The sequence below is a fragment of the Cygnus olor genome, chromosome 2 (genome assembly GCF_009769625.2).
Source record: "Cygnus olor isolate bCygOlo1 chromosome 2, bCygOlo1.pri.v2, whole genome shotgun sequence".
Lineage (NCBI taxonomy): Eukaryota > Metazoa > Chordata > Aves > Anseriformes > Anatidae > Cygnus > Cygnus olor.
In genome coordinates this window covers 46672054-46686760 of record NC_049170.1, presented here as the reverse complement: position 1 = coordinate 46686760, position 14707 = coordinate 46672054, and the positions used below count along the sequence as shown (strand labels likewise).

The following is a 14707-nucleotide window of genomic DNA, read 5'->3' as shown; positions in this document are numbered from 1 at the left end:
TGCTGTCTGTACACCTCCCCAAGACAGTGGGGAATCGTTACTCATAGGCTTAGATCTGTCAGTTGTCTACTGGGTCAGTCTGAACAAATTGCTGTGCTCTGGTTTTCTCTCCATAAAACAGGAATGACTCTGCTCCAACACCCTGCAGAGGTGGTGTTTGGAAGTATACTGAATTTATAAAAATACTTTGAGATTCCCGCATCAAAACACCTTGCATGTGCAAAGCATCTTGCGGTTTATCAGTACTAAGTGCTACCATTGAGGTTTCTGCACTTGTACATTACAACTTCAGTGTAATCAGGAAGTTTGCCTCCTTTTTGTGGTGCTAATGTTTATATTCCTATAACAATTTGGGGCAGAAATGGCAGGCTTATTTCAGCCATGCTGTCCCCAGAGAGGGCAGCAAAAGCAGCTGTCTGATCCCAATGTCTCAGCATGATACAAAGGATGGCTATGCTGATTTAAGTTAAGGTACTGGGGAAGTTTCATATAGATACAAATTAGAACTCTGCTTCTCAACTTCTGTGTTTTCTTCATTTTTATTTTTTCCTTCAAAGTTGGTTTGCAGTGATGAAGAGATGCATGCAGCAGCTGCATTATTTTCTTATTATCACATTTGCTTCCACTATTAATGATTCTGCACCAAGCCTGCAGGCTCTGTCTGGGCATATGTGTTGGGCTCTTGGTTAGATGAAGAGGAGCTAACGGAGGGAGAGCAGAAAGCAAACTGCTGCAATGTGTGCCTACAGCTTGGAAGCAGGAGGAAAAGAGCTATCCAGGCAGCCTGAACCTTGGAGGTGGGCAGTCACCCCAATTGGGACGTTGCCAAACTATAGGACTGTGTAGCATAGACACAGTGTGTGCCTGTTACGTATGGGTTGAGTTTAGGGCAGAGAATCTCACTGTGTGCCTTTAGGATGTATGGATAGGCGTGGTGCTAGACTGAAATTTATGTGGTGCATAATGTTGGTGAGAATGGTTTACAGCAGGCTAGGTGCATTTTTGCTAGTGTTGCTCCTGAGGGTGGACAAAACCTGACCCATGCAACCAATAATAAATTTATATGATATTGGTCCCTCACTATCTCTCTTTCTTACCTAAGTACCTTGCCATTCTGTTTATTTGCTGGATATTTCTTCTAATGTTGGCCACAAACTCCTTTTTTTTACTGGCTTTGAGTTTTCAATTACAGCATGTAAGTTTGAATTTTCAATTACAGGCAATGAAGAGAATGAAGAGCAAAAAAAAAAAAAGTGTAAAATGCATACTTCTACAACATCTTTATGGATTCCAGAAAAAGATCTGGACCTTCTGAAATCAATGAAACATCTTCAAGTGGAGCAAGTGCAAAACAAACAAACAAACAAACAAGACAAAACAAAACAAAATCACATATATGCTATGTAAAAGGAATAGCATCAGGGACAATACTACAATTTTGCTGTCTAGAACATTAATGCATCCTTCCTAAGGCTATCTATTGCAGATTTAGTCAGCCCATTTTATGTAAGGTATGCTGGAATTATAGACACAGGCAATAAAAATGATCGTATCCTTGGCGCTGCTTCCGTATGAAGAGAGGTTTAAAAAGAGTACTCAGTAGAGAAGTAAGTGAATAAGAAACAAAATATATTAGAGGAACAATAAGTGGAAAAGGGTAGAGGAATATTAGTCAAATGTGCACAATCTAGAACTATGGGAATACTGTATATAATCAGAGAAAGGAAAACTAGAGCTGATAAATAAAAACTTTTCCTATATAAAAACTCCCACTGATCTCATTGCTATAAAAAGTCATCAAGATGATAAAGTCCCAGCTTTAGGACTACAATGAGAGAGTGATGAGAGGTGAATGAGGTGCTGTGAGAACAGCTTCCAGCAGTAAACGTGGGTGATAATTACTGAGCTCTCTGGCAATCTCTTGAATGCCACTGAGAAATCCTGGGCATCGGAGTGCTCGCTGTGGAGCTTTATGCAGTCTGGGTCAACCTCTGTCCAGACTTCACTGGTCCCTGGGGCAGGATGGTGCTTCCCGTCTCATCCATAGGATGCCCTGTTGAGACCTCTGCTTCCTTTGGTAGACTTTTCTTTTCACTTTAAAGCTCAAACTATCATTGCCTTTTGTGAAAGTCTTGCTTGCTAAGAGGTTGCATTCGAAGTGGTACAACCTCTCTCTAGCACGGTGAGCATGTTTTTTGTTTCCTCAGAGACTTTCCAGTGGAAACTGCTTCACAACCACCTGTGATGTACAGGGCAGACTGTAAGTTTGGTGGGATGACATAGGATGCCAAATTCGACCCCAATTCCAGATGGAAACATTCAGTAAGATTCTATATATGTATTTAAAAAAATATGTTGACAAAGAGTGGCAGTGAGTCTACACATACGTCCTAAGAAGAGCTCACATCTTGGTCCGGTCTCACCTGGCTCTTCTGTTAGCCCTCAGTGGCACCTTTCAAGGTGCTGCTGGGGGAGAACTTTTTGGGAAGTTTTCTATGTTGGGAAGCAAAATGCCTGTTTTATATGCTGGGTGGTGTGAACAGAGCAATCAGCACTTCGTCTGTTAACATGGCTCTTCCTCCACGCTCCCCCTCCTCCAACACAGGGAGTTTCACAAGCTCTGTGTCTCATAACCACAGTGTGGCTTACTGAGCGGGTGGAGGATGTAGGAGAACCTATGATGAATTGCAGAATGAGCTGGCCCTACAGCCAGTGCAGCCACAGATGTAACTTTACTCTCAGCTCGGCTCACTCCTTTTATCTGGGAGTTCCCAAGTGCTTCAATTACTTCTTTCTGTGGGTAGGAGAGAAGGTGATGACCTCTCTTAAAAGTAACATTACAAAAAGGAAAACAATGGATTATTTTGGTTATCTGGGTTATAGCATCTGGCTCTGAAAAAGAATGAGTGGACAACCATCGTGTGGTGTTGGGAACAAGCAGCTGGCCGTGGGGAAAGCATGGGCTGACCTCAGCAGGTATCTCCACCTGGAGTTTCAGCTGACGTAAAGACAGACTAGTAGAATGGTTTGGGTCAGAAGGGACATTTAAAGATCATCCAGTCCAACATGCTGCTGTTCCTCGCATTCACAATATTAGATACATTAATAGCATTTTCTGGTGATTGCCTTTTTTTTGATCTTTGGGGTTCAAAAGCTTGTTGCTGTATTCCAGCATATTTTCCAGTCTAGAAGATAACTTTTCTCAGAGGACTCTGTGAGCTCCTGCCATTCCAGAATCATGCAGTCTGAGCATTGATGTGCCAAGACACACGGGGTGCCTCAGCAAGTGAATATCTCATACTATAAGAGGGCCATCAAACTTAGGATAAGGTCCCTTCCTTCAAGCACACCCCATCTGCTACACCTTCCCAGAGTCTTGCTTGAAGGCTAAATGATATGGTGTAGCATGGAGGAAAGCCAGAGACCTGTGCTCTCTCCCAGTGAAAGCAGTTCTCTAAGGAAGAGGGCAGAAAAAAACCCAGATCAGTATTTTGATGTGCCTTCCTCCTTGACAGGAGACTTTAAACAGACATGGGTGTGAACAAGAAACCACCTCATAAGTCTGGTTATTCTGATCGCTGACTCCATTCAGGCACTGACGTGCTGTGACCTACAGCATCGCCTGACAAGGTGTGTTGGCAGCTGTAGTCCCTGCTTTGCTGGTGAATGCTCTCACTTACAGGCTGAAGATTTTCTCTCCTGGGGCACTTCCTCTTCATGTGGGCACTACCACTTAAAGGCCAGAATGATGGAGGAAAAGATCTTCCCTGACTTATCCCCAGATCCTTTCTTGGGGCTTCACCCAAAGAGAATTTTTTTTCTCAAAAAGAGAGTTCTAGCAACCTAGCAATGCACAAAATTGTGCATTATTGTGCAAAATTGTGCAAATTATCTGTATGTTTGACGTTGATCAGCTTGCCCCATAGCTGTCTCTCATGCTGCTCTTGTGGTATTGTTCAGCACTTCCACAGCTGGCTCCAAACAGGTATGCTTTTTTGGGGCTTTATGCACTGGACTTCTCTGAGACCTGGCTTATTTTTATATTTGAAGGTTGTCTAGTTCCTTGTTGACATAGTAGTGGCCCAAACTACTATGAAATGCTTCTCAGGGGTCAAAAGTTTAGGCCAAGGCAAAGCAGTGCAGATCTGAGTAAGTGCTAAGAAAGCGGTGGCAACTGAAGTGACTCATCAAGCAAACTTTTGAACTCAGTTCTCAGACAAGGAGACCCACATTTTCACACTAAAAAGCAAATATAAAGAAGGCAGAGACTTTCAGGACATGGTAAAGGTTGTTTTCTGGTGACAGCATCAAACGCTGGTGATGAGAACTCCTTGATGATGTGGCTCCTTGAGAGCCACAGCCCAGACATTATTTCCACACAGCTCGGCTGGTCTGAGGATGGGAAGAGCGATTAAAGAGAGCAAGAGTGATCCTCAGCCTCAGGAAAAGTCATCTAGCTCATGCCACCCGCAATGGCAGCTTATTCTGGAGTGTCTGTCCTGGTCAGAAATGGGTTAGGGACTGCCTTGGAGCCCACCTAGGAGGACCACCAGGGTGAAGCTCAGGTACTCTTCTTGACAGACAACTTTTTGGTGAGAACGGGGTTCTGAGACGGTAAAAGCTTTTCTTTTGGGTATTTCTGCAAGTGGCACTTTGGAATGGCTTTCCATGTCCATTCCTCGGCTTTATTTCAAATAAAGGCTCTGGCTGAGGTCAGACCGAAGGTGGATGAGATGCCCTGTTTTGTTCCCCATGACAAGACTGCTAGCCGGGTGCACCCAAGGGATGGAGCAGGTGGTTTCTGGCTGCACGTACCTTGTTTTGTGGAGTCCCAGCACCTCGTGTGTGAGACAAGACTGACAGAAATGCGGCCTGCGCTTCCACCTGCAACTGGGTCAGTAGAGGGAAGTCGTGAAAACATGGTGTAGCCTCAAAAAAAAACAAAACAAGCAGGTCATAAACATGTCAAACTTTACATCTGAACTCACAAACGGTTTTGATTATTTTAATTACTCTATACACTCACTGTGAATGGCAATAACAATACTCTTGTTTGCTCAGCGTGGGAAACTGCAGCAAGCCCCGGCTTGGCATTTGGAAAGTGCCTGCAACGAGTGAGGAGCGGTGCACAAACAGGGGCACGCTGCCGGTGCTGCGGGGACAGGGGAAACTGAGGCAGGGAGAAGAAAAGAGATTACACAGGAGGTGAGAGACACAGCAAACAGCACAGAGTCCAGGCCTACAAGCTCCTTATACGACGCACTGTCCATAGATCTCCTTCCTTCTTGCTTTCTCTTGGTGTAATTAATGCATTGGGTTCATTACGGACTTGGGTGAGAAAAACAAATCCTAGGATTAGAGTCCTTGGGCAGGCCCATGCCTTAGTGCACAGCCTGCATAAGCAAGTCATCGGATTAGGCTCTATTAAATCTAAAAGTTTGTTCACTCGCAGGCTAATGTTCTCCTCTTACTTGGGGAGGGGAAATTCAGTGTTTTTTTCTGGAGAGGGGGGTGTATTTTAAGTCAGATTTAGTGTAAGCGCTGTACAGTTTTCACTGTGAAAAATGAAACCTCGAGGTCAGCCTCAGAAGAGGGTGTAACCCCAAGCTTTGTTCCATTTCTGCAAAATCTTTCCAGCACCTGATCAGTGCATCAAGCTAAGCACATCTCTGTCACTAGTATGTGGACTGGATCAGGAGTTTAAAAAATCACTACCAAATTGCGCCTTAAGTTAAATGCCCTGAGGTTAAAAAGAAGACATAAGAAACGCTAATGGTTTCTTATTTTTCCCATGTACATTAAACAGATGAAAAAAAAATATACACTTTTGTGTTCTTTTGGCGAGCATGAAAGTGATATATTTGTGAGGAAAGCAGAGGTGCTTGCCCAATTTCATAACAATGTGAGCTGGAGGGAAACCACAAGATTCGGTTTGGAGCTAATTATCTGTGGATGGCAGTAAGCAAGGATGTGAACAGGGAGCTGAGTCGTCAGAAATTTGGCAAGATTTGTAACGTTCACGCTGTTACACCTCAGTTCCCACTGTTGTGGGCAAAAATGCCATTCTCAATGGCAATAAATGGCACATGGCAGGAAGAAAAAGGTAACTGACAAGATTAACAATGGCCCATGCTCTGTTCTAGAGATTTGGGGAAATGGAACTGGCTGTATGAGGAGAGTAGGTTAAATCATTGCTGCTATGAAGAATTAAGCACAGTCTCATTAAAGTCACTAAAATTCAGAGGGCTCAGGTTCATAAAGGAGATAATGGAGGTTGTGAACATAATTCTACACCAGAGGATCTGCCCGTGGGCATGCCTTTGTCCTGCTACAGTTAATGTCACTCAACCAACCCTGTATTGCCTTGCATTACACAGATGGCCAGTGTAGCTTGAATTAGGAAAAACTCCCATGGTGCAGATCTCTGCCAGCCCACGGTAACCCATGCCTGCACCCTACACTTTCCCCAGCAGGGCCCTGAGCTTAGCTGAGAGCTGCTCCCCCACCTCTCCTTTCCTAGCGTAGTTATCCAAATGCATCTCCCCAGTCCTGTTTGCTCCTCTGAGGGGCTTCGTCTTCCAGCTACAAACCATCCAGGCACTTCGCCTGGCTGGGAGGCACATCCTGGCTTGTGGAAAATCCCCAGCCTTGTCTTCCTCTTTCCAGACATGGAAGAAGGAGACAGTACAACACCTGCTGCCACACAAACACGGGGAGCAAAGGAAGTGGTTATAGCATTTAAATAGGGATGGTATCTGGTAATAACAATGCATGATCAACTTAGAAACACCTTGGGGTCTCCAGCAACGAGGTCTTGGATTACCAAAAACTCAAACCGAAATTACTTTCCAGTGCTCATGGCATCTACCTTCATATCATTTACAGCTCCAGCATCTGCCGCTGAAACCTGCAGTAAAAACTACCAAAGCTTCCCAAGGAAACAAGCAGATTTTCTTTGCAGAAGAGCTGCCATCACTTGCCTGCCATTTAACTAGTTTGTTACAGACAGGCAATGCTGGCTCCTTCCCCGTGGCCATGCTCAGCCCTGAAGCCGTGCTGATGCGGATGCTGAAGCGTGGTGCCAAGAGACAGCTGAGCCCAGCCCAAAGCCTGGTGCCAGTTGTTGCTGTTCCACTAATTCCCTGGCTGGTAATTGGAGCTGAACCCGAACATAGGTTTGGAAATTTTGCTGGAGCTGGAGTGGAACCAGCGCCAGTCACAGCTGAGCACCGTCCGGCAGCTCAGCAAAGAGCATGGTTTGAGCTTCCTGTAGAGAAGGGAACTTGAATCACGATTTGCATGCCAGCTTACCAGGAAGAAGACACACGATCAGCCACTTCTCCCTGCCATTCTCTTCAAAGTTTTGCCTGCTGCATTCCCCAGGCTGGCAGCGCCACGAGGCACGCCTCCAGCAAGGGTGCACTGCCGTCACCCGTGGTCCTGCCCTGTGTCTCCCTGTTTTCACCACCCACCTCATGAGGTGGCCCTGCACCCACCCCATGCACACCGTGCTGCCCCAGCACACCTGGACACAACCTCTGGAGCCACTTGGGTACCGCTGGCAAGCTGCGCTAAGACACTGCACCCTGCGGATGGGGACCGTGGCTGAGGGCCAGCTTGGAGCAGGCAGGATGGGACTCCCGGCTCTTCACTCCCTGGGCACACTGGTGGCTCCTCAGGGGACCCAGTTCTTGTTTGGGGATTTCTTTTTTCCCCCAATGAAAGTGTTTTTCCGTCAGGATGACGGCACGCTGGGAGCAGCCTCTGTGTTGCCCTGTGCTAGCTGGCGCACCTAAGTAGAAAATTGTGGTAAGAGTGGTCTCCAATTTGCTATTGAAAGAGCTCACCAAAAAAAAGGAAAGAAAAAAAAATAATTAAAAAAAAAATTGTCATCTGTGTGTAAGCCACCTAAACCATGCAAACCACAGAGAAAACAGCCGCTCAGAGGTTTGATTAGGCCCGGGTCCCGGGAGCACACACCCAGCGCAGGCTTCAAAAAGCCCCGGGCTCGGTGCGGGCGCACAGAGCAGGCAGGGCGTGCAGCGGGGCGCCAGGGCCGGGCTGACCTCCCCCCAGAGACCCTCCCGGTGAGTGCCACCTCTGCTTTCAGGGCACCTGCTTCCCACACGCAGCCCCAGCGGAAAGGACGCCGAGTTACAAATTGCCCTTTTGTTTTTGGGAAAGTTCGCTGTCGACCTCACCCACTTAGGATCAATTTTTTTCTGTTGCAGCGCAAGGTAGGTCTGAAGGAGACAACACAGGTATTTCGCATCGCCCTGGGGGCATGCTGAGCTCCCACAGTTTCCCCAACCAAGCAGCTCTGTATCCTGCAGCAGCCTCTAGAAGAACATTTTGGAAACGGTGATGGGGGACAAACCAGCAGCGAGCTGGCTGCTTCTTGCTAGCCATGCTCACCAGTGCCTGGTGCACCTCGACAGCTGGTCTCGACATGCCAAGGGATTTTTGAGCAGACGTCCTGCAGCAGGTGGGGCCTACCAGGTCTGGTGCTGCCGGAAAGGATGAGCCGTGCAGGGCTGCCTTGAGCCATGCCTTTCCCCAAAAATAGGTGGAAAGGGGTCTCTAATTCTGGTTACTGAGCTGCCCCTCCTTGTCTCAAGGGGCTGTCTGCTGGCCGCCAACTTGCAGCATGCAGGAGAAAATCAAGTGCTCGCTAGAGCATCTGAAAGCTCATTATACCTAAAACAGAATTATTGCTATTATTAATATAATCCGTAGCAAGTGCAGCGACAACAAAACCCCAGCTTGAGGACTCTGCTGTGGTTAGCACGCTGTGCTTTCTGCTGCGAGGCTGACATTGCGATGCACTGCTTCTTGGATGGTGCAAAGCCAGCTCAGTTTTTGGCTGCACCTGCATTTACCGTGATGATCCCGTGTGTTACAAGGGGCTGGAACCAGATGGGGATGGGGACGGGGAAAAAAACCTTGTGGGGCTGTTGCCACCAGAGGTTTTGCCATTCCACCCGTTAATGCAGCACTGCCCAGCATAGTTCATATATCCATGGCTACAGCTGGTCTTAATTTCTCTGTCTTAGTATTTATGTATAGGTGTTATACAGATGGTTTCTTTCGGTCTGCTTACATATTTTTACTTTCCCTGGTTGTCTGCTTTGAAAGGAGGATAAATAAAAACTATTCTGAGTTTTGCGCACCAGAAATTCAGCCGGTATGTACAGGGCATGGGTGGTGTTTTGATAAGTCGGGTACTAAATTTATGTCTCTATTTGACCCTCCAGGGACAAACATAATTCTACATGTAGGTCTTGATAGAAAATGTAAAAAAAGCTACGAGCACATGTTTATGTCTATTTTTATTTCTTCAGTTTATTTTAAGCAAGTGCTCTGCACTGAGATTAATGTTCTTTTATTGCCAAGAACTCATGCTGCAAACCTCACTCCTAGATAATTTGTATTCATTAAAGTTGCTCCACTGAGGCAAAAAATGTAAGGTTTGGATCTCAATTTTTGCTTTCTGAAGACAATCCTTTTTCAATAGACGAAAACGACTGCTTTACATTTGTTGGACCAAATTACAAAACCCTGCAAACGTTCGCTGCGAACACCCCCTCCCAAGAGTACGGAAAAAGACAAAGGGCAATTTGGACCAGAGAGCAACCCAAAAACCCACTTAATGTCCCTAAGAGAAGCTGCTTGCTGCTTGCCGCAGTTAACACAGGTGATTTTAGCAGGCACACAGGAGAAACTGAAGGGAAAACACACGAACGTGAGCATTGGCTGTTTCCCCCTGGAAAAGTTGGGGCTCAGTGGTGGCTGTGTGACTGGGCTCTGCTTTTTGTGGTGGCAGCCTGGCTCCAACACAAAGCAATCTGCAGCACAGAAAAAAAATACCAGTTTTTCGTTGTTATGGGGGCATAATGAGCTGTTGTGCAGGGCCCAACATCGCGTCGCAGCTTGCAGATAAGAGTTGCTGCAGGCAGAGTGCAGGGGATGCCGTTATCAGTCACTGCAGAGGATGCAAATATTTTAACACTGCAAGCTGCCCCTGAAGGTGGGTACTTTTCTTTGTTAGTTGTTGTTAGACAATTTGAGACATGTTGCTTTTTCTCATGAAGCTTTTGGAAGTTATGGTGCTTTCAGATGCCTTTCTTTTTTAATGTGTGCAGTGGGGACTCTACATCTTACTAAAAATGAAATCTCAGTGACTCTAGTAAGTCAAAGGATGCAATCAGCACAGCGGCAGAGAGGAGCCGAAGCCCTGATTTAACCTAAATGTAATTTTTACTGCATTAAGGATCTTTTCTGACTCTCTATTAGCAAAATGGAAACATCTCAGTAATTCAAACCAGTGACATCAATTTCTGCTTGGTTTGCTCATCTCCTGTCCAGACTCGTTTCAAAGAGTTACAAAGCTTCGGTTCAGAAAGCTAACCATAAGTCCTGATGAGGTTTTTATAAAAACAAAATAGTTGAGATAAAAGAGTCACAGTTCTGTTTCGAAACAAAATCAGGTATTTTGCTCCTATCTTTCCTCCCCAGGTTGTGGTGCCTCCTTCAAGACCAAGTTGAGATTTGGCTGAAGATGGCACTTGCAAGCATAGTGAGTACACACTGACATTGCTGTGCAATCTCAGTTTTTCCTTCCCTCAACATCAGTTTTCTACTCACAAAAGCCAACTGTGCTGCCCCATCATAGCAGTAATGCAGAATTATTTTCCGTACCTCTTTGCAAGCTTGGGATTTTGCATTTTGTTACGTATTTGAAGCTTCTCTTGGGTGCGGGTGCATGTCAATCCATCTGAAACCCACTGTGTTTTGCTGGCAGCCTTTGTGCTTTCCCACCTAAAATGGGAGATGTTGGGGATCTTAAGCTACATCTGGTGGGGAGGGGCAAATTTATACTTTACTGGGCCAACTCAGCGTGAATTTACCTGGTGTCTCACCACAGGTCACCCAACCTAGCAAGACCAGCCTGGATTACTACAGGAACAGCACGGTGATGTCCCTCTATGGGAACCCCACCAATGACACAGAGCTCATGTGTGACAGGAGGCAGGTCTGGCAGTTTGCTCGAGCCTTCCTGCCTGTATTTTTCTGGCTCATCTTCTCTGTGGGAACAGTGGGAAACACCTTGGTCATTCTCATCTACTGCAAATATCGCTTCAGGAGGAGCACGATGGACCGCTACCTGCTGCATCTGGCCGTTGCAGATCTGCTCCTCCTTTTTACCCTCCCTTTCTGGGCCAAGGCTGCCTCTGATGGCTGGGTCTTTAGGAATTTCTTGTGCAAAGTCGTCAACAGCATGTACAAGATCAACTTCTACGGCTGCATCCTGTTCCTGACGTGCATCAGTTTTGACAGGTACATCACCATTGTCCAGGCAACAAAAGCTAAAACTTCCAAGCGGAGGCGGCTCCTGCACAACAAACTCATGTGCTTGGCCGTCTGGCTGATGTCCATCAGCCTGTGCATCCCTGAGATCATGTACAGCCAAAGCAAGCAAGTCGGTGACGTGACTGTGTGCAAAATGATGTACCCACCAAACGTCAGCATGGTCTTCAGGGTTGCTGTCCTGGCTCTGAAAGTCACGATAGGCTTCTTCCTCCCATTCCTGGTCATGGTTATTTGCTACACCCTGATCATCAACACCCTCCTCCAAGCTAAAAGATGCCAAAAGCAGAAGTCACTGAAGATCATCACCATGATCATCACCGCCTTTCTCCTCTCTCAGTTCCCATACAACATTGTTTTGCTGGTCAAGACCATCAACACATATACCGGAGTGGTGTACAGCTGCTGGGCCACCAACGGGCTGGACATTGGCCTGCAGGTCACCCAGAGCATCGCCTTCCTCCACAGCTGCCTCAACCCCTTCCTCTACGTCTTTGCCGGTGAGCGCTTCAGGACAGCGCTGGCCAGGCTCGTGTGGAGGACCAGGGGCCAGGAGCAGTGCTCCTCCGTGTGTGACAGCCAGGAGCACAGCTCCAACTGGTCCTTTGCCATGCTGGGGCGGCGGCGGGTGAGGAGCTCGCTCACCCTCAGCACCCATTTGACCTCCTCCATTGTTCCTGCTTCATGCCAAGTCTTCGTGTAAGCCAGTACCGCCCGAGGGGTACCAAGCACGGCCTTTCGGACACTGTTCCTGCACCCCAAAGACTGCCTCGGAGGAGGGCTGAACCTCCTAGGTCCATGCAAGCTGGTGCCAGCGGCAGCAAGGCCACCAAGGGCTCCTCATGCACTTCATGCTGTGCCTGGCCAGACCAGGCCTCACCGCGCAGCGAAGTGAAACCGTCAACGCCATGCAGCAAAATGGAGCCGGATGTGCTGCGAGCAGAGGTGACAGAAGATAAGAGCTACCTTTGAGACAGTCGAAGCACCCAGCTCACCTGTGGCTTGAACCACAGCCCAAAATAGCAAGCCCCTCAGAGAACCACCAGCCCAGCAGCAGCAGCAGGCCCGGCTGGAGCAGGACGAGCCTTCTTCCTAGCCATGACGAGCGGCAGGAGGGAGCCGAGCCCTCGCTGAAGACCAGCTCCACATTAACTCGTTTGTCAGCCATTGCTTGATTTCAGCATGTGGAGGCTGCTCCCTGCACACACAGACACAATTCTGCTCTGTGGAACTGGCTGCTCTTGTTGCAAAGGAAAGCTGATCTTCCATGCTCCTTACAGAATTAAATCCTCCTGTATTTTAGCTCTTTGATGTAGGGTGAAAGTAGGCTCAATTTATTTGCTGCAGCTTGTATTTCTCTGTATTGGCAAGCCACAACTCGCAATAAAAATTCAAGGCCACTGGATATATTGAGTTTTCTGTCCCTGAGAAAAAGATTGCTAGCACCCAAACCCCAAACCCATGACTCAACAACCTGCCTGTTATGTGCTGGTACCTTTGCTAGGGTGACAAAAGACATTTAACCCAGGACCAGTAAGACAGAGTCGTTAAGTCTCAAACCTACCGTTGATGACATTTTGGTTGAGATACTGCTCTTTGGGCTGGTGTAGGCAAAGGTTTGTGCAGGCGGGTGCTGCAGCACACCCACCACTTTCTCTGGGGACTTTGGATGAGCTGAGGATGGCACCAGAGGGACACAAGTGTCCTGCTAGCCATTGCAATTCCCATCCCTGGCACCCCTGAGCATTAATTGCTTGTTTTAATCCTCAGGAGGCTTTCTTTTAAATAATCAATTTTAATCTGCTTTGGCATTTGGTGACTATCTTCTTCAAGAAGAAATTGTTTGCATTGTGTATTAATCAGTAAAGCGTCTTGGTTTTCTGCAAGGTTTGGCAGTACTTTTCTAGCTAATACATTAAATCTGGGCAGACAGGGTTCTAGTTTCATATTATTATTATTATTATTATTATTATTATTATTATTATTATTATTATTATTATTTTTCCCTTTGGGAAGGAAATGATGAAAGATGCATACATTTTTTTACTATACGTGTTTGGTATTTTTGCAATCTATGTTGAACTCAAATCAAGTAGCAGCTGAAATTCCCTTCAACAAAAGCACCATCACATACACTGAGGGGATGAACTGGTGCTGTCTTTGCCTACAAGCCCGCACCAGTTTCTCACCCATCCACACAACCTGTTTCCATTCACGTTTGAGAAGGAGCAAATAGCCTCCCCTATGTTTTTAATTCCCAGTAAGTTGGGAAGCCTAAAACCAGACATGCAATGCACGCTGAAATGCAATGACGTGCCCTTCTCCCCGCACAAAATGGGTGTGCGATGGCTTGGGGCATCCATGCTCCGACCCAGGGGCTCCTCGCTGCCCCGACAGGCGACTGGGGAGCCCGCATGTGGGGTGAGCAGTGAAGGCAGCCAGTGTCCCCCGAGATGTCCCCTGAAATGTCACACGAGGGTGACAGCCCTGGCTGCCATGTCGAGCTGGGAGCTGCTCCCAAACCTCCTCTGTTGTGTGGATTAATTGCCTTGGCACTCACAGTAAGTCTTTTTAGCCATTTTTTTTCCCCAGACTTTTTAACAACTTCAAATACGCACAGCAGATCACCTAAAAAAATCCATTCTAAGCTTGCCCACCTGTGGGGGGAAAGGGTGGAAAGGAGGACCTGGGAAATCACCCCTCTCCTGGCACTAGCAATTATTAAAGCAAGGAGACTTACCCCACTCAGAGTTGCCTTCTGAACTGCTGTCCTCCCAAAAAGCAGGCATGCAAACCCAGCACCCGGTGGCCTCGAGCTGCGGGGTGGCGATGAGGCGCGGGCTCCTGGGGGAGCTGCGCTTCGACGTGCAGGTAGAAGCTGCGCCTTCGCTCGGCAAAACCGTGGTGGGAAATTCTCATGCTCGGTCGGCGAGTGAAACTGCTGAGGCTGGTGACACGGCGGTGAACTTTCAGCGGGCTCAGGGCCGCCGGGTCATCCCCCGGTCACGTTGCGTCCTGCTCTGAGTCAGGCTGCTCCTGCCGCCGCACAGTCCCCAGCGGGGGCTCGGCGCAGAGGTGGATGCTCCTCAGAGCCCTCCTCCCTGCCTTGTGTCCCCCTCTCCCCGCCCCGCAGCCAGTCCCCTACATTTTGTCATGTGGCCCCGTCCTCACATTTTCACCGCATGGGCTGCGCCGTGCGTCCTCTGCTCCTGGAACACCAGGAACAAGACCTGACACACTCCATCTACCAGGGTCCCTGGAGATGGGTTCAAGTGTTTTTGACCACTTTTTGAGGTGTTTTCCAAGTTTTATTAGGCAACGCTGAGTTCCTCCATGCTCT

General features: G+C 47.5%; 1 protein-coding gene across 1 annotated transcript; it reads left to right on the top strand.

The window, feature by feature from the left end:
- The first annotated feature begins 7994 nt into the window (after positions 1 to 7994).
- CCR9 (C-C motif chemokine receptor 9) lies at positions 7995 to 13171 on the top strand. The gene is made up of 2 exons (XM_040548450.1): positions 7995 to 10576; positions 10925 to 13171. Exons 1-2 carry the CDS (start codon positions 10559 to 10561, stop codon positions 12068 to 12070), a joined length of 1164 nt encoding a protein of 387 aa, XP_040404384.1. The 5' UTR covers positions 7995 to 10558; the 3' UTR covers positions 12071 to 13171.
- Positions 13172 to 14707: the final 1536 nt, after the last annotated feature.